The 16,377-nt window shown below is 46.3% G+C and overlaps 1 protein-coding gene across 2 annotated transcripts in view; it reads right to left on the bottom strand.

Moving 5' to 3' along the window:
- Window positions 1–456: 456 nt before the first annotated feature.
- vimar (visceral mesodermal armadillo-repeats) overlaps window positions 457–16,377 on the bottom strand; it is a 124,737-nt gene continuing 108,816 nt past the window's right edge. For both annotated transcript variants that reach the window (XM_037428550.2, XM_075878156.1), the window contains exons 14-15: window positions 10,837–10,965; window positions 457–4,490 (exon numbers count right to left, since the gene is read on the bottom strand). In XM_037428550.2, coding sequence (XP_037284447.2) covers window positions 4,363–4,490; window positions 10,837–10,965 — 257 coding nt within the window. In that variant the 3' untranslated portion in view covers window positions 457–4,362. The remainder of the gene's footprint in view (window positions 4,491–10,836; window positions 10,966–16,377) is intronic.

Below are 16,377 nucleotides of genomic sequence, written 5' to 3'. Positions count from 1 at the left end.
TGGCATCACAATAGCATCAAAGAGAATCAATAAGTTGCTTTAGATTTATAAACTGCACTCTGAAAACTCTAATGTCATAAGTTTCACTTTCACAGGTTCATTATTAGCGGAGAAAATCAAGGTTAAAGTGTCCACATTTTAAATTTCATGCTGTAATCTCCGTGCGTGACACAAGAAATTCCACAATGTATTTCCCGTATTTTCACGACATTGGCTAGATGAAATTTTCTGTTATTTCGTATGCTAAGTCTACAGCACACATAAATTACAATGTACTTCAATTTCATTGATTAGAAGCTACCTAGGACCCAGTAGATGCCTTGGAAAATTGATGACGGCGCTGCGTGTGGTGCGGGAATCTCAAGGTGGTGTCTCCACCCGCAGTTTCCTTTCACGTGTTTTCTCACTTACCAAGTGTCATATTGCGGTAAGAGAGGTGTTTTCAGGATTGTGAAATTGTACTTTACTAATATGTGAAAAAGCATTTTGCTTTTTAGTGTCGCTTTAAGATGGTGGCAGTAACATTTTCCCGCCAGAAAAAAGTGGAGTGCACGTGCACCTCCTCAGAAGTCTTCTGGTTTCTGCTCGTGGCATGGCACAATATGAGAACGACTTACAAGCACAAGAAAAACACAGGCAACACGATGAGACTATCGGTGGCATGACCTGGAAGCACCCTTGATAATGAGCCCATACCAATGCAACAGCTCTACACAACAAACACATAGGTTGAAGGCCTTACCGTATAGTGCGGAATATAGGTCGAGATTTTTTCCAAAAAATGTCAATGAAAAGTCACCCCTCGACCTATATACCGGCCCTTGGCATAAACCAAAAGATCGTCTGGCAACAAGAAGTGTCACATGCTTTTTGGTCATCAGCCAACGTTACTAGATTCTTCTCTCAGCAAACTGCGCCGCCGCAGGTGTCACCCTTCTATGTACCACCACGAGGGGGCGCACTCTTCGTTTTTTGACTGGTCTGACGAGGATCATGGCGGTTAGGCGCACGTCACCGACCACGCCGGCGAAGCGAAACAGTAAGTGTTTCTTCGTAGCCTGCAAGTATAGTGCAAGTGTGTTTCGTGGCAATCGCTATCATTGTGTGTCTCAGCGAGCTCGACGACACTCTCACAGTTCGTACTCCCACTGCTGCTTACTGCGATATCATGGTGACAATTGACAATGTGTCTAACTTGCTGTCAGCTCTGTTGTATTATCGTGCTGGTTGTTAGCTGCATAGCTCTCATGCAACGTGCGACTGTTTTTTGATGTTATAAAACATGCCTCGCTGCTTTGTCACTGGCTGCCGAAGCGGCTTCGACTCAACGTAATATGCGACCGAAAAAAGGCACTTTTTCAAGCCACGTGTTGATGAGGTGGGTCTTCAACAGTGGCAACGAGCAATACCGAGATTGGATAACGAACTATCAAGATCTTGTGCTGTGTGCGACCTCCACTTCCAGGAGGACGATATCTTGACTACGTGCACAATGTTCACAGTGAAGTAGTTTTGATACTGCGTGAACAAAAGTGACTTCCAGTTTGTTGCAGCATTCAATAAATTGTTTTCGTTCAATAAGACTTTGCTGAACTCATTGTATTTTGCATTTTATAGCCTTATAAGGGACATGCATTTATTGAATTCGTGTGCTATCTTTCCTTGAAAAAAACAGAAATAGTTCGGATCGTAAATTTGAGTTATCTGTAACGAACAAATTATTCTAGGTTTTACACTTTTAATATCTCCAGCAGCATCCGGTGAATGTGGTGTGTGCCTCATCATATAACAATAACTAAGGTTATACGATTACGAGGCACACCGTGAAGAGCTTTGAAAAATTTGGCAACCTGTGGTTTCTCTAACATGCACCTGAATCCAAGTGCATAGTCCTCCAGTATTTACCCTTAAGCCCACTGCAACGGTTATTTAATATATACAGTTCAATTTTAAATAACAAAAACGCAATACGGCTAAATTAACACAAAGCCAGCAAGATTCAGGCATAGCAGTCGCATCTCCGCCATGTGGCACCGCATTAGCCGCACAACTTGTGCTTTAATTGCCCACTCATAATAACCTTAGTGCACTATCACAGAAAATAACTCCCGCAACGCCAAATTAACCGCAAGAACTCCGTTTAACACTGTGCATATGATCCATTACGTCGCAGCGACCTGTCAAACGGGATCGGAAGCGCCACCTAGGGAGCGGTAAACGAAAGGGCCCACGTTTCACCGCCTCATCCCAGCGGAGTTTGCCAACTGAAGAAGAACCTAGTAACGTTGGCATCAGCATCAACATGGCCTCTTTGGGCCGGAGCTATTTCTTTTTTCTTGTTGATTTAGTGTTTGTAGCATGGGTGGTTCGTAGCGAGTGTCGACGTTACTCTGCGACTAGCCATGAATACGGGGACGCGGCACCAGTTAACCGCCGCGTTTAAAAGAAAAGTTATTGAATTCACGGAGGCGAATGGCAACATGGCGACACAGCGACAGTTTGGTGTGTCTGAGAAAAGCGTTAGGTACTGGCGCAACCAAAAATCCAAACTGTCAGTGTGTAACGTGAGGAAGACGTTTCGCGGTCGCCGAGCTGTGCCCCTGGAACTCGAAGACAAAGTGGCGGATTTCGTCCGCGAGTACCGTGCCAGATCCCTGCCGGTGAATGCGGAGCTCATTTGATCAAAAGCCGTCGAGCTCGCCCGTGAAGCCAGTCTATCAAAGAAAGACTTCAAGAGATTCGTTTATTGGGTTCGTCGCTTCATGCGACGCAAGCGATTTGCCCTTCGACGGCGCACGTCGGTATGCCAGAAGCTGCCGGAGGCGTACGAGGACAAATTGATAAAGTTTCAACTCTACGTGAACAGCCTCCGGCGGCAGCATGGCTACATGCTAGACCAGATTGGCAACGCTGACGAAACGTTGGTGTGGTTCGACATGCCGTCGTCCACGACTGTTTGCGAATGCAGGGCAAAAGAGGTGAAGCTTTTGTTGACCAGAAGCGAGCATTCGCGCTTCACCGTTATGCTTTCCTGCATGGCCAACGGCAGAAAGTTGCCCCCCTTTCATCATCTTCAAGTGGAAGACGATGCCAAAGAAGGCCTTTCCGCGGGATGTTGTCATCCGCGTCAACGAGAAGGGGTATATGGACGAGGCCCTAATGCGCGAGTGGATCCGGACAGTGTGGAACCGGCGGCCCGGAGCACTCCTGCAGCACCGGAACATGCTCGTGTTAAACGCATTCGCGGGCAATTGACCGCATCGGTGAAGAAGAGCCTTCGCGATGGAAAGACGGATCTTGTCGTCATTCCGGGAGGGATGACGTCAACACTCCAACCGCTAGACATTGTCCTTAATAAACCTTTCAAGGACCGGGTGCGTGCGCTGTACACCGAATGGATGGCTGGCAACGACCTGCGGACGCCGACAGGCCGGCTGCGCAGGCCACCTCTCGCGACAGTTTCTGGTTGGGTCTCCGAGGCATGGAGGTCTCTGCCTGAAGAGATGGTGGTGCGCGCATTTAAGAAGTGCTGCATTAGCAATGCTCTCGACGGCACTGAGGACGACATGCTATGGGAGGCGGCTAGCGATAAGCAGTCGTCGTCGGAGGAGAGCTCAGACAGCTTGGAGGACTGAATCTGTGAACTATTGCGCGTTTTTCTTTCTTTTTTTGCTAGTCAAGGTAAGGGGGTCGACCTATATTCCGCATTATACGATACTTTTGCAAACTAAATGCATTATAGATACCATCTTACAACTGCAAATAGAGATTTTGAAAGCCATGCTTCTGCTTGCGGCCAACTGAAAATCGTCATGGGTGTCATGCATCAAGTCTGAGGAGCAGTCATCATGTGAATAAGAAAAGAATCACAATAGACTCCAAATTCCAGGTGCAGGTGCTTAAATATTAGACTGGATTCATGCAGGCAAATGTTGCCTGGAAATCATGCATGATCAGGATGCAGAAAGGGAGGGGTAGGACTTTCCTGGATAGACGCAGAAATTTGAAATTAAAGAAAAAATTGGAGAGAGTACATGCTCAATATTTTACGATAGTATTTTTCCCTCGAGCAAGAATAGTCTGCATATTTATAAGAATGATCTTAACAACATTTCATTTAAATATTTCTCAAGCAACGGTCATGCCATGAAGAAAGTAGAGTTGCCACTCCAAAGTTTTCACAAAATGACTCATCTTCAATAGAGAAAAAAACACGTTTGTCCTGCATACCACCTATCTTTGCCAAAGGTGCATGCAAAGGCCTGAACATTAATTATGTATGCTGCACACAGAAATGCCAACGAAATGGTTTTTGCCAATGCAGCCACAGTAATGCCCCAAATGCTGCTCAAGCCTGCCGCTTCATGCCTTTTTTTCGAGGATTTGCAGGGCCTGTGCTGCAGATTTTGACAGCAGATGGTTACTGTGGTCCTTTAGGTCAGTGAGGATTGCTGCATAGCCTTCAGCCTGTAGAAGGGGCCTGAAAGAGTCTGCACAAAATAGCTAGCAGATTAACATTCCTGTTTCCTTGAACATAAGAAAGTATGTATGAACAATTCAACTTCCCTGTTCATCTTGAACTAACAAGCTCAATATGTAAATGAAATTCATCAAATTTAGCATGCTACTATTAAGTAAGGTATTACCTTACATTGCCAGATCAGTGGGCACATCGAAAGGGCTGGTACTGTGCTGATTAGTGAGGCACCACAGCATTTTGCTCCAAAAGTAGAGCTGTGTAAATAGCCAAATTTTGGGTGTGAAGTGAATTTGAATATTGAAGTGTGAGTGTGAATCAAATAGAATATTTCTTTTTAATATTTCTAGAATATTTTTCAAATACTTTGAAGCAAAATTACAGAAAAAAGTTGGAAAGAATTCCTAAGTATATTCTCACTAGACAGCAACATGAGATTTTTTTTTTTTTGCTAGGTTGAAGAAGCATTGGTGGGGTGGTGTTTCATTGTAGTCCAATTAAGAATGAGGCAATACAGAGGCTGAGGTGTATTTATGTATATGATTTGAGGTAACCAAAGCGTTGAAAACAGCACTTTAGATGTTATGGCATATATGCTATATCCTCAATCTCTCCCCTCCTCTTTCAACTTTTCTGGAAGTTCAACTGATGTGGTCGACAAGGGTGTGCTCCTTTCGAATCCGGAGTTCTAAATCTGCCTGGTAGACATAAATATAAAAAAAGCATCTGGAATTTTGGATGCTAGAAATCTTTGGCATCCAAGTTTTTGGACTTTCTGCCTAAATTATAGGTCTAAAACTAAATTAATTCAAAGGTGAACATATTTTACAAAGATCTGTCTGACTGGGTAAAACATCGTGTGAGTACAATAAACTCCCTTAAAATTAAAAGCTGGCCCAATGTTTCGGGACTCATTTGGTTCCTTTCTCAGAGGTGACTGTCTGGCTGGCTCCGAAGCTAGCGACCTTTCTTAGCGGTGTCCCTCTCTTCATCGTCCTTCTGCCCGTCCTTGTTAATGCAGTGTTTTCCCTATTGGTTCCACAGACCGCGCATATATATGCTTGGCAACATCCCATTTGAGCAGTTGGTGTTTCCAGGTATTGTTTGGATACGCCAAGACTTTAAGAACTGCTTTTTTCTGGTGCCTACCTTCTGTGTCGATGATGGTCCATTTTGTCACTGTGTTCTGTGAGAGCGTTTCATGCAGAGTTGAAGCTACGCACGTCATTTCAGTGTTGCTGTACCCTTTTTCGGAAAGTTTTTCATCTTACCAGTGTAAATGGCGGGACAATTAATGCACGAAACCTCGTAGACTAGCCCGGAGAATCTCTCTTTTGGCAATCGGTGTTGTGTTCGCGACAAGGATTGGCCAACTGTTGAAGCAGGTTTCTCACCTGGATACCCTTTTTCCCCAACACTCTGGCCAGTTGCTTGCCGCTTCCTGGATTGTATAGAACCGTGAAACAGTAGTAATGATTGGGGGAGGCTTCATTGTTAGTGCCACCCTTTACAAAAGAGAGAAAGTGAGGGGAGTCTGAATCTTTCACATCACCGGCATACTCGACAGATAAAGCTCTTGGTGAACCCACTATCCAAGAGGTCAGTATTAATCACTTCTTTTTTTTTTTTTTTTTGCCTATTTTTAGAGCTGCAGATCGCTTCTGCGCGATTCAAGAGCATCCTGACCACCAATGCCTTGTGGGTAATTAGTGTTCGGAACTGAACTGTAGATATCCGGTGTGCATAGGTTCTCAGTACACTGAGAAGCCCAAACATACTTCCAGCTCTGCTTTTCTCCATCTCACTATCACATCCTTCCAGCCCCGCTTTTTCTCATCTCACGTTCCACGGTAAATTGAATCGCCAGCCTGATCGAATTTAGGTGTACCAGGAAACTGTCTATGTCAAACTCCTTGATCCCGCAAAAGATGTTCTTGGTGGCTCAGCGAACGTGTTTATGTTTTTCGATGTGCTTCATCGTCAAGTTTGCCACTGTAGTAGGAATTGAGAATTTCATCGCGGTTCCCCTTGCTTGTTAGTGGAATCCACTTCTGAATGAAAAATATGTTGCATTGAGGCCGAACTCCATCAGTCGGCACAGTTCGTCCGTGCGGAGGTTCGTCCTTTCACCGAGGTTCTCATCCCTCTAATCCCTCTACAGGGCAGTATGGTCCACCGAGACTGCGAGGGGTATGGGCACACTCGTGAAAAGAGAAACAACATTGAACAACATGAGGCTCTCATCACTCCGAATTGTCACTTCGGACATCTGCTGAACAAAATGGGTGGCGCCGTGATTCTATGGCCTTCCAAAGATCCACAAATCGAAGATACCGTTGCCCCTGATAGTTGACTTTAGAACATCCCCACTTTGCAAGCTGTCCAAACATCTGCAAAAGACATAGGACCTCATCACCATTAGGGGGAAGACAGCCACACATGAGAAACGCCACCCATTTTGTTCATTGTATGTCGGAGGTGACAACAATGAGGAAAACCACATGTCATTCGATGTCGTTTCTGTGTTCACAAGTGTGCCCGTAACCCTCGTGGTCTTGGTAGCCCATACTGCCCTGGAGAGGGACGAGAACCTCAGCGAAAGGACGAACCTCAATACAGATGCACTATGCCGGCTGATGGAGTTCTGCCTCAATGCAACATATTTTTCTTTTGGAGGTGAATTCAACGAACAAGCAAGTGGAACCATGATGAAATATGCAGTTTCCGCCACGGCGGCAAACATGAAGATGGAGCACATAGAAAAACATGCACACATTCACAGAGCCACCAAAAACGTCTCGTGTGATGAATAAGTCTACCATCATTTTCCTGGCACACCTAAATTTGATCGAGCCGGAAATTCAATTTACCATGGAAAAACCTTTTCAGTTTCCTGGATGTGCTAGTGAGATGGGAAAAAGCGGGCTGGAAGGACATACCAGCTTCTTGGTGTACCGAAAACCTATGCAAACCGAATACCTACAGTTCAGTTCCAAACACTAACTGCCCACACACTAACTGCCCACACACTAACTCCCCACAGGGCATCGGTGGTCAGGATGCTCTTGAATCACACAGGGGACATCTGCAGCTCCAACAAAAAACAAAGAAAAGATGAAGAAGAAGCGATCACTACTGATCTCTTGGACAACGGGTACATGAAGAGTTATTTGCCAAGTATGCCGGTCTTGTGATGGCTGAACCCTCCCCCATCGCCCTCTTCTGCAAAGGGTGGCACTAACAATGAAGCCTAACCCTAACATTCCTACCACGTCATGGTTCCATTCATTCTGGTTCCATTAATTCAACTGGCCAGGGTGTTGGGGAAAGAGTACGTCCAGGTGGCGCACAAGCCCACTTTAACAAGTCAACTTTTTTCGCGACCAAACACTGGCTGCCAAAAGAAAAATTCTCTGGGCTAGTCCACAAGGTTCCATTTGTCATGTCACTTACATGGGTGAAACAAAAATTCCATAAAAAATACAGCAACATCGAAATAACATAAGTAGTTTCAACTCAGCACGAAATGCTCTCGCAGAACACAGCGAAAAGATGGACCATCGCATCAACTTCGATGCCGCCCAGGTCATTGACACTAAAGGCAGCGACATAAAAAGACCGTTCTCAGAGTCTTGGCATATCTAAACAACACCTGGAAACATTAACCGCTCAAATGGGACGTTGCTCAGTGTCTATGTGCACGGTATGCGGGACCAGTAGAGAAAACACCGCAGCAACAAGAACGGAGGATCAAAAACAACGAAGAGGGAGACACCATTATGAAAAGTCGCTAGTTTTGGAGTCAGTCAGACAATCACCGCTGAAGAAGAGACCGAATCTGTCCCAAAACGTTGGGTAAGTTTTTAGTTTTTAATTTATTATTTGAAGTTTTGGACCAAAAATTCGCTGGAGAGTTTATTTTATGCTTGCAAAACTACTTTAGCTTCCACCTCTGCCACATCTATCATCTCTATGTTCGAACCAGCATTTTTTTTAGTAAAACTACATTTGTGACCGTAGCAGAGCCTGAAAGGCCGCTTTGCTGTGGCATGAGGGTGCGGTGATATGAAGGGGTCACTTCTAATTGGACATTTACTGTATTTTTCTTTGGAAAGTTCCAATAGTAAAATTTCAATGTGAATAGAATCAAATAGCAAAGACTATTAGAAAAATATTCAAAATTTAGAAAATCGGCACACTTCTATCCAAAGATTTTACAGGGGTACTGACACCTTTTTTTCGGAGGAGAGTTTACTCTGCCATACACTTCTCCAATTTACAGAGACGACTCTGAGCAAGTATGATGCTCAGTAAACCCTGATATTTCATTTTGATTTTAGAGTCACGTTTCTAGCAACGCACCTACCGCGATCGACACTAACTTGATATCAGGCTACAGTACTAATCCTGGTGACTTCACGCAGCAGTCTCGCAAGTTGTGATGACATCAAGCACCAAAACACAAAAAAATTGCAGCTTGCAACGTCGCTCTCTCGATCGTCTGCTCGTGCCGTTTGGTCGTTGGGTAACTGTCATCCAGCGTACCTGTGAAGCGAGCTAGTGGAATCTGGAATAGTGTACGTGCATGCGAATTCAAGACTAGGCTTTTCAGAGGGCGAATGAATCGTTTGATTTCGAATAGGGTGTCGTTGCACCAATGTTTTGCCCTGTGGATGGTCTTGCACCAGTGAAACGGGGGACAATAGGGGCTTTTAGCAAATATGTAGTACTTTTTTACGTTACCGTCTTACCGGATAGCATCTGCGCATGTGCGTATTTTTGCGGAACGTAAACCTTTACGTAATGTAATTTACCTGTCGGATGGGCTTTGCGTTTGAGGCCCGATGTCGCAAATCCAACTTCGTTCGTAGGAACTCGCATTATCAGCATTGCGGAGACTCCAGCCGTAGAGTTAAAATAAGCCACAGTCCGAGCTCCAGCAGCGATGACGTTTCAGCCAGATTACCAATAATACCAAAATTAGAAGTGATCATGCTTGAAGCCCCTCCATGCAACAGTAGACGCAATAGAAGGGCTTTAGCCATGCTGGCCTAGAACATCGAAAGCGTATGCATGTGAGCCCCTGACGAACTGGATATGTGGCGCCATCTAGCAAAATTGAAATAAACAAGGCAATCACAAAATTGTTATTGCAGAAGCATCATGCAATGTATGTCTAGTGTAAAAACCATGCAGCGGCGTTATTACGAATAAATTACCTTTTTAATAAATTTCACCTAAAACACTATAAGCGTAAGCCAATGCGTTCATGATTGTGGTTGCACAAAGTGTCACAAGATGCCGACACCATCCTTGCAGTAACCTTGTATTTTTTTCTCCACTTTTTTTGTGCATAAGAGGATACCATACATGAAAGAAAAAATGTCTCGTGATCTTGCCACATCCGTGATTCAATCCTCTCTAAGTTAAATGTAGTTTAAATGCAGTTAGCATCATCAGTTATGGTTTGCGAAAATGTAAAGGTAATCGTTTACGTACGTACGTGAACATTTACATCTGGGGAGCCAACACGTTCAAAAACACGGGTTCCGGTAGCGGTGAATGCAAACCAGTATCCGGTAACACGTTAGTGTAAAGAAGTATACGGCTAAAAACCCCTAATATGTGCAAGTTCAACTGATTCGAGTCTGATGCGGCGCTGAGAAAAAAGTGGGTTGACTCTGTGTACCATGGCCGAGGCGGAGAGTGGACGCCGACCAAGTGTAGTTTACTCCGTTCGCTCCACTTCACTTTGGACCACGTACACGCACAACATGCAGTTGCTGACTGACTTCAAATTGTCGACGATGTGCCCCCCTGCCACTATAGTTGCCACATGTGCAGCGTGCAGCAGATGACCGGAGAAGCGACACGGGGACGAAAATACATCATGAAAAATAGTGCTTGCACATACTACCATCTGGTGGTGTTGCTCATACCATGTCGTTACATTAGGGTATAGTGGGAATTGAAACTAGCATTCAAAAGAATGCTCTAATTAATTTTCAGGGAGCACCCATGGTTACCGGTACGTTTCTTGCGCTCTCGGGACTCATCATTTGATGCAACAAACCGATAAGTGAAAAATTTCGTGTCAGTACCCCTTGAAGGTCAAGATAGGCCATTCTTTGTATCTGAAGAAAGCACCAAAAAACCACAATATAGAGCAATGAAGAGGACAGTATTTTACTAGCAACTCCCAATTCCTATCCCCTTTACTTCTTAATGTTGTGGTTTTTTTACACTTTCTTCAAATATTAATGTGTGCGAATTCACCCAATTGTCTCTGCTAATTCAGTACAGGGTATTCTCCTCATTCGCAAATGACGTTGCCAGCAAGAAGAGCATTAAGAACTCACCAAGGCTGGCTAGCGCAGTAGTGAAAGCAACTGCGTTCTGCAGAGCTTCAGGCGATACTTCTGGTGATTCGAGCAACGACCGCAGCAGAGAAAGAAGATTAGTCTTCTTCAGCTCTTCAAGAGTAGTACCTGTGACAAAGGAAGCAAACAAAAAACCATGACCCTCGTTAAAAAAAAAAAAAAACTGAATAAAATACAAAACTCATTATAAATTAGATTCAGAATATGGCATATCCCATGGCTTTAAAGAAAAATTATTCTGCTACACAAAATATTCTGAAGTTTTACATGCCAAAACTACAACTGGATTAAGGGGCACACCATAATAGGAGATTCCAGATCAGATTTGACTGCCTGGAATTCCTTTCTTTAATGGGCATCTTATGCAGAGGAAGTGGGAATATTTGCAGTCTATTTCCATCAAAATGTAGCCACCATCACATGACTTGATCTCATGGCCGTATGCATAGCAGCACCACACCATAGTAATTTTAAGCCACTAAAGCGGATAACCTTGCTGTATAAAAACTTAGTGGCTCCGCTTGTGTGAATATTCGAGCATTTCAAATATTTGACCTTGCTTTGATAAGAATTTAAATTATTAAATATGTTGAAGTATTCGAAATAAATGAATAGGTGTATATTAGTCCGCATGTAACCCCTACCTGCAAAAGCAGTTTAACTGCTGTGGAGTAATGATGTATCGTCAATACATTTTTCAAAAAAAAAATTTGCACTGCTGCAAAGCCCTACTTCAAGGCTAAATTAATATATTGCCTTCGCAATCATCTTTCCTTTTTCTAAGTTTAAAAGCTTGTAATGTCAGCTTATATGTTCTAAGTATAGTAAATATTTCTACATGCATGTTGACATTTTGTGGGACGATGTGTGTGTGTGCCTGATGAAGAGGACAAAAGAGTGGTCTCCGCTCGGTGTCTGGTCTACCAGTCACGCCGCTGCTGCTGCTGGTTTGAAATATATTTCATCCGCAGCCTCGTTGATACGGCGTCTCGCTTCTGTAACATATTTGGTGGAGGTGTAACGTTCCTCGTCCTCACCACGAAGCTTCGCAGTGGCTGCACCGTCCAGCCTCCGGCCATGGCTTCTAATGATAACAACCCATCACCGCCATCAGCTGGAGCGCCAGCTACTATGTACCTTGCGATGTCCCACCCCCGTGATCTCGGTACGTTCTCCGCCAGCCTGGCTTTGACGTCGATTACTGGCTCCGCATGTACGAGCGGGTTAGCCTGTCCCACCGATGGGACGCTACCATGATGCTCGCCAACGTAATCTTTTACTTGCATGGCACCCCGCGTGTATGGTTCGACGCTCATGAGGCCGAGCTCACCAGCTGGGACATCTTCAAGGAGCGACTATGCGACATATTTGGGAACCCGTCCGGTCGACAAACAGCCACATGAAAAGAACTCCTCACCCGAGTACAGTCATTAACCGAGTCGTATGTCTTGTACCTACAGGACCTGCTCGCGTTGTGCCACAGAGTAGATGAGCAAATGACCGAGAGCGACAAGGTGGGCCACATACTCAAGGGCATCGCGGACGACGCTTTCAACTTGCTCGTGTACAACAACGTCACGATCGTCGACATCATAACTAAGGAATGCCGCCGCTTCGAAATGGCTCAAAAACCGCCGAGTTCAGCCTCAATTTTCACGGCTCCCTAACACGGCTGTCAAGTCAACCTGTACCGATCTCGGTGCCGCACCACCCTTGCACGAGAATGTCACATGCATCGTTCAGCGCGAGCTTGAAGCGGCCTGTCCGGCGCCGTTTCATGCACTTCCACTTGACCAGGGCACCGTGCAAGCACCTCCGGTGGTGTCAGTTATTCAGGCAGTCGTGCAGCAAGAAATTGCTAACCTTGGTTTTCCTGTTGCCTGCTCTGTCTCTCGACCGGACTACAGACCAATGCCAATAAATGCACCATGCCACGACCCATACTCTCTGCCCAAATCCCGCAATCCGACGGAATGGAGAACAGCAGAGGACAAGCCAATCTGCTTCCGCTGTCACCGAGTTGGCCATGTCTCCCGCTACTGCAGCAGGCCTTGGACCTTAGACCCCCCCCCCCCGTTGGAGCCAATTTTCTTCTTCTCCTCGGCCATACGCAGACCCCCGTCGGTATTCGCCCATCCGTGAGTATCCTGCTTCTTACGCACCTAACAGCCCCTCTACCGCTCGTTCACCGTCATCGCAACGCCGCCGTTCTCCGTCCGACTAACTATGGATCTTCGCGGATAGAAAACTGGATTACGCAGCTCCTGGAGGTAGTGCTGCATGAAGTGTGACTGACCCAAATCCTCTGTTGACGCTACCTACTAATAAGAACTTGCTGGAAGTGTATGTGAACGGTCTTTCTTTGATGGCTTTAGTTGACACTGGAGCTCAGGTGTCTATAATGAGTGCTCGTCTCTGTCACCGCCTCAAAAAAAGTACTCACGCCTGCGGCAACACAAGCCGTCTGTGTCGTCGATGGTGAAACTGTGGCCGTCACTGGAATGTGTACCGCTCGTATTAGCCTTGCTGGCCGCCATGTTCCTGTTTTATTTACCGTGCTCGACAATTGCCCTCATAACCTCATCTTCGGGATGGACTTCTTATCGACACATTCTGCCCTGATTGACTGTTCCGCCGGCACTCTCTGTTTAGAACTTCCTCTTCTTCTAGATTCTCGCCCCGAGCTGCCGAAAAGCCTCTGTACCACATACTTCAGTCTGATACCACCAAAAGTCCTCAAATTCATTGAATTGGCAACAAGTTCACTTGTTGTTGACGGTGATTATGTCGTCACACCCACCTATTCCAGATGTTCTCCTGGCACGCGACATCACTGTGCCACACTCCGTCGTTACCATGGCCTCTAACCAAACATGTCTGTCCATTATCGATTTTGGTTTCACGCAGCAGGTACTACTGCACCGAATTTTAGTCGCCACGCTTCGACCCTTAATAGATGGCCATGTCACCGCTTTTGCGGCAGACGCATGCTCCGATCTTCCATGTCACCCGCAAGATGCCACATCCCTCGATGCGGCCTTGTGCCCTATGATCGACCCGAAACTCAAACCTGAGCAATCCGACGCCCTATTCCGCCTTCTGGCTTCCTACCACGACATATTTGACATTGATAGCAGTCCACTCGGTCAGAATTCCCTCGTGAAGCACCACATTAATACTGGTGATTCTCCTCCCATTCACCGCCGACCATACCGGGTGTCTCCCACAGAGCGTAAGGTAATTAAAGAAGGTAACAAGATGCTAGCCAAAGGAATTATTGAACCCTCCTCGAGCCCTTGGGCATCTCCTGTTGTGCTCGTTAGAAAGAAAGATGACACGTGGTGCTTCTGCGTCGATTACCGCCATCTTAATTGAATCACGAAAAAAAGACGTTTATCCTTTGCCCCAAATTGATGATGCCCTCGACTGTCTTCCTGGCGCGCGATACTTTTCTTCAATCGACCTACGTTCTGGCTATTGGCAGATTGTGGTGGATGAGAAAGACCAAGAAAAGACTGCGTTTGTAACTCCCGACGGCCTATACCAATTCAAGGTGATGCCGTTTGGGCTATGCAACACCCCAGCCACGTTTGTGCGTATGATGGACTTGCTATTACAAGGGTTCAAGTGGTCAACATGCCTGTGTTACCTGGATGATGTCCTTGTATATTCGCCTACATTTGAGACACACCTCCAGCGTTTGTCAACGGTTCTCGACATCTTCCTCACTGCTGGCCTAAACTCGTCAAAATGTCACTTCGGCCGTCAGAAGATTACGGTGTTGGGCCACCTTGTGGACGCATCAGGTGTGCAGCCTGACCCGGAGAAAATTCATGCCGTAACGAGCTTTCCTGTACCCCAGTCTATCAAGGGCGTCCGGAGCTTTGTGGGACATTGTTCCTATTTTAGAAGGTTCGTGAAAGATTTCGCAACGATCGCTCGAGCACTCTTCGACCTTCTAAAGAAAGACGCAACTTTTACGTAGGCTTCTGCCCAAGCTGCCACTTTTTCTCACCTCATCACCCTTCTCAAGACTCCACTTATATTGGCCCACTTTGACCCGTCCGCTCCGACAGAAGTACGAACCGATGCGAGTGGTCATGGGATTGGAGCCGTCCTAGCCCAACGCCAGTAGGGACACGACCGAGTTATCGCCTACGCTAGCTGCCTACTAACAGCTGCCGAGCGCAACTATTCAATAACAGAGCGTGAATGTCTTGCTCTTGTTTGGGCAGTCACAAAGTTCCACCCATATTTATATGGCACAAATTTCTCTGTAATAACGAACCACCATGCACTATGTTGGCTTTCGTCACTGAAGGATCCTACTGGCCGGCTCGGGCGCTGGGCTCTGCGACTGCAAGAGTATACCTACACGGTGACGTACAAATCCGGATGCCTACATCAGGACGCAGGCTGCCTGTCCCGCTACCCGGCTGCTGAGTCTAGCACTATTCCTGACACCGACACCGTGCCTTGCGTCTTTTTCCTTTCGCAAATGACATGCATCGGTGACGAGCAGCACCATGATACGTCCTTGTGTGCTATCATTGAGCGCCTCGAATCACCATCTTCCAATCAGTCCCATCGCTTATTCGTGCTCCACGATGGTGTATTATACTGCCAAAGTTTTGAGCCGAATGGACCGGCCCTGCTGCTTGTCATTCCGAAACACCTTCGCTCGGAAGTTCTACATGAACTTCATGACCTTCCGACTGCTGGTCACCTTGGTGTGTCACGCACTTACAACCGAATACGCCGAGGCTTCTTTTGGCCAGGGCTTGCGCGCTCAGTCAGAAGATACGTTGCAGCTTGTGAGAAATGCCAGCGCCGCAAAACACCATCCACACTTCCCGCCGGATGCCTTCAACCACTTGACATTCCGTCAGAACCGTTCTTCTGCGTTGGCTTGGACCTACTTGGCCCTTTCCCCTTGTCTTCCTCGGGTAACAAGTGGATAGCCGTGGCCACCGGCTACGCCACGTGCTATGCCATCACACGAGCTCTTCCAACAAGCTACGCCACAGATGTCGCCGACTTCCTCCTCCAACCACAACGACTGGAATCTCGTGTTGCCGTACGTCACATTTGCATACAATTCTTATCGCCATGACACTGCCGCTTACTCTCCATTTTTTCTGTTGTTCGACAGAGAACATACATTACCCCTAGATAAAGTCATTCTGTCTGCCACGACACCGACCAGCGAATATGCCCTTGACGCTATCACTAGGACTGCTCACGCACGCGAAATTGCCTGCACTCGCTTTCTGGCCTCTCAAGAGAACCAGCGTCGTTTGTACGATCAACGGCATCGTGACGTGCAATTCTTACCCGGTTAATTGGTGCTGCTGTGGTCCCCGACCCGTCAAGCCGGCTTGTCGGAAAAACTTCGTTCTCGCTACACAGGTCCATATCAAGTCCTTCGCGAGGTTACTCCTGTGATATACGAAATTGCCCCTGCTGCCTCATCGCCTTTAACTTCCCCACAGACCACCGATATTGTACATGTGGCACGCT

This window comes from Rhipicephalus microplus, chromosome X (genome assembly GCF_043290135.1).
Source record: "Rhipicephalus microplus isolate Deutch F79 chromosome X, USDA_Rmic, whole genome shotgun sequence".
In the NCBI taxonomy this organism is placed as follows: Eukaryota; Metazoa; Arthropoda; class Arachnida; order Ixodida; family Ixodidae; genus Rhipicephalus; species Rhipicephalus microplus.
Note: the sequence above shows the minus strand (reverse complement) of the source record. Positions and strands in the feature narration are given on the sequence as shown.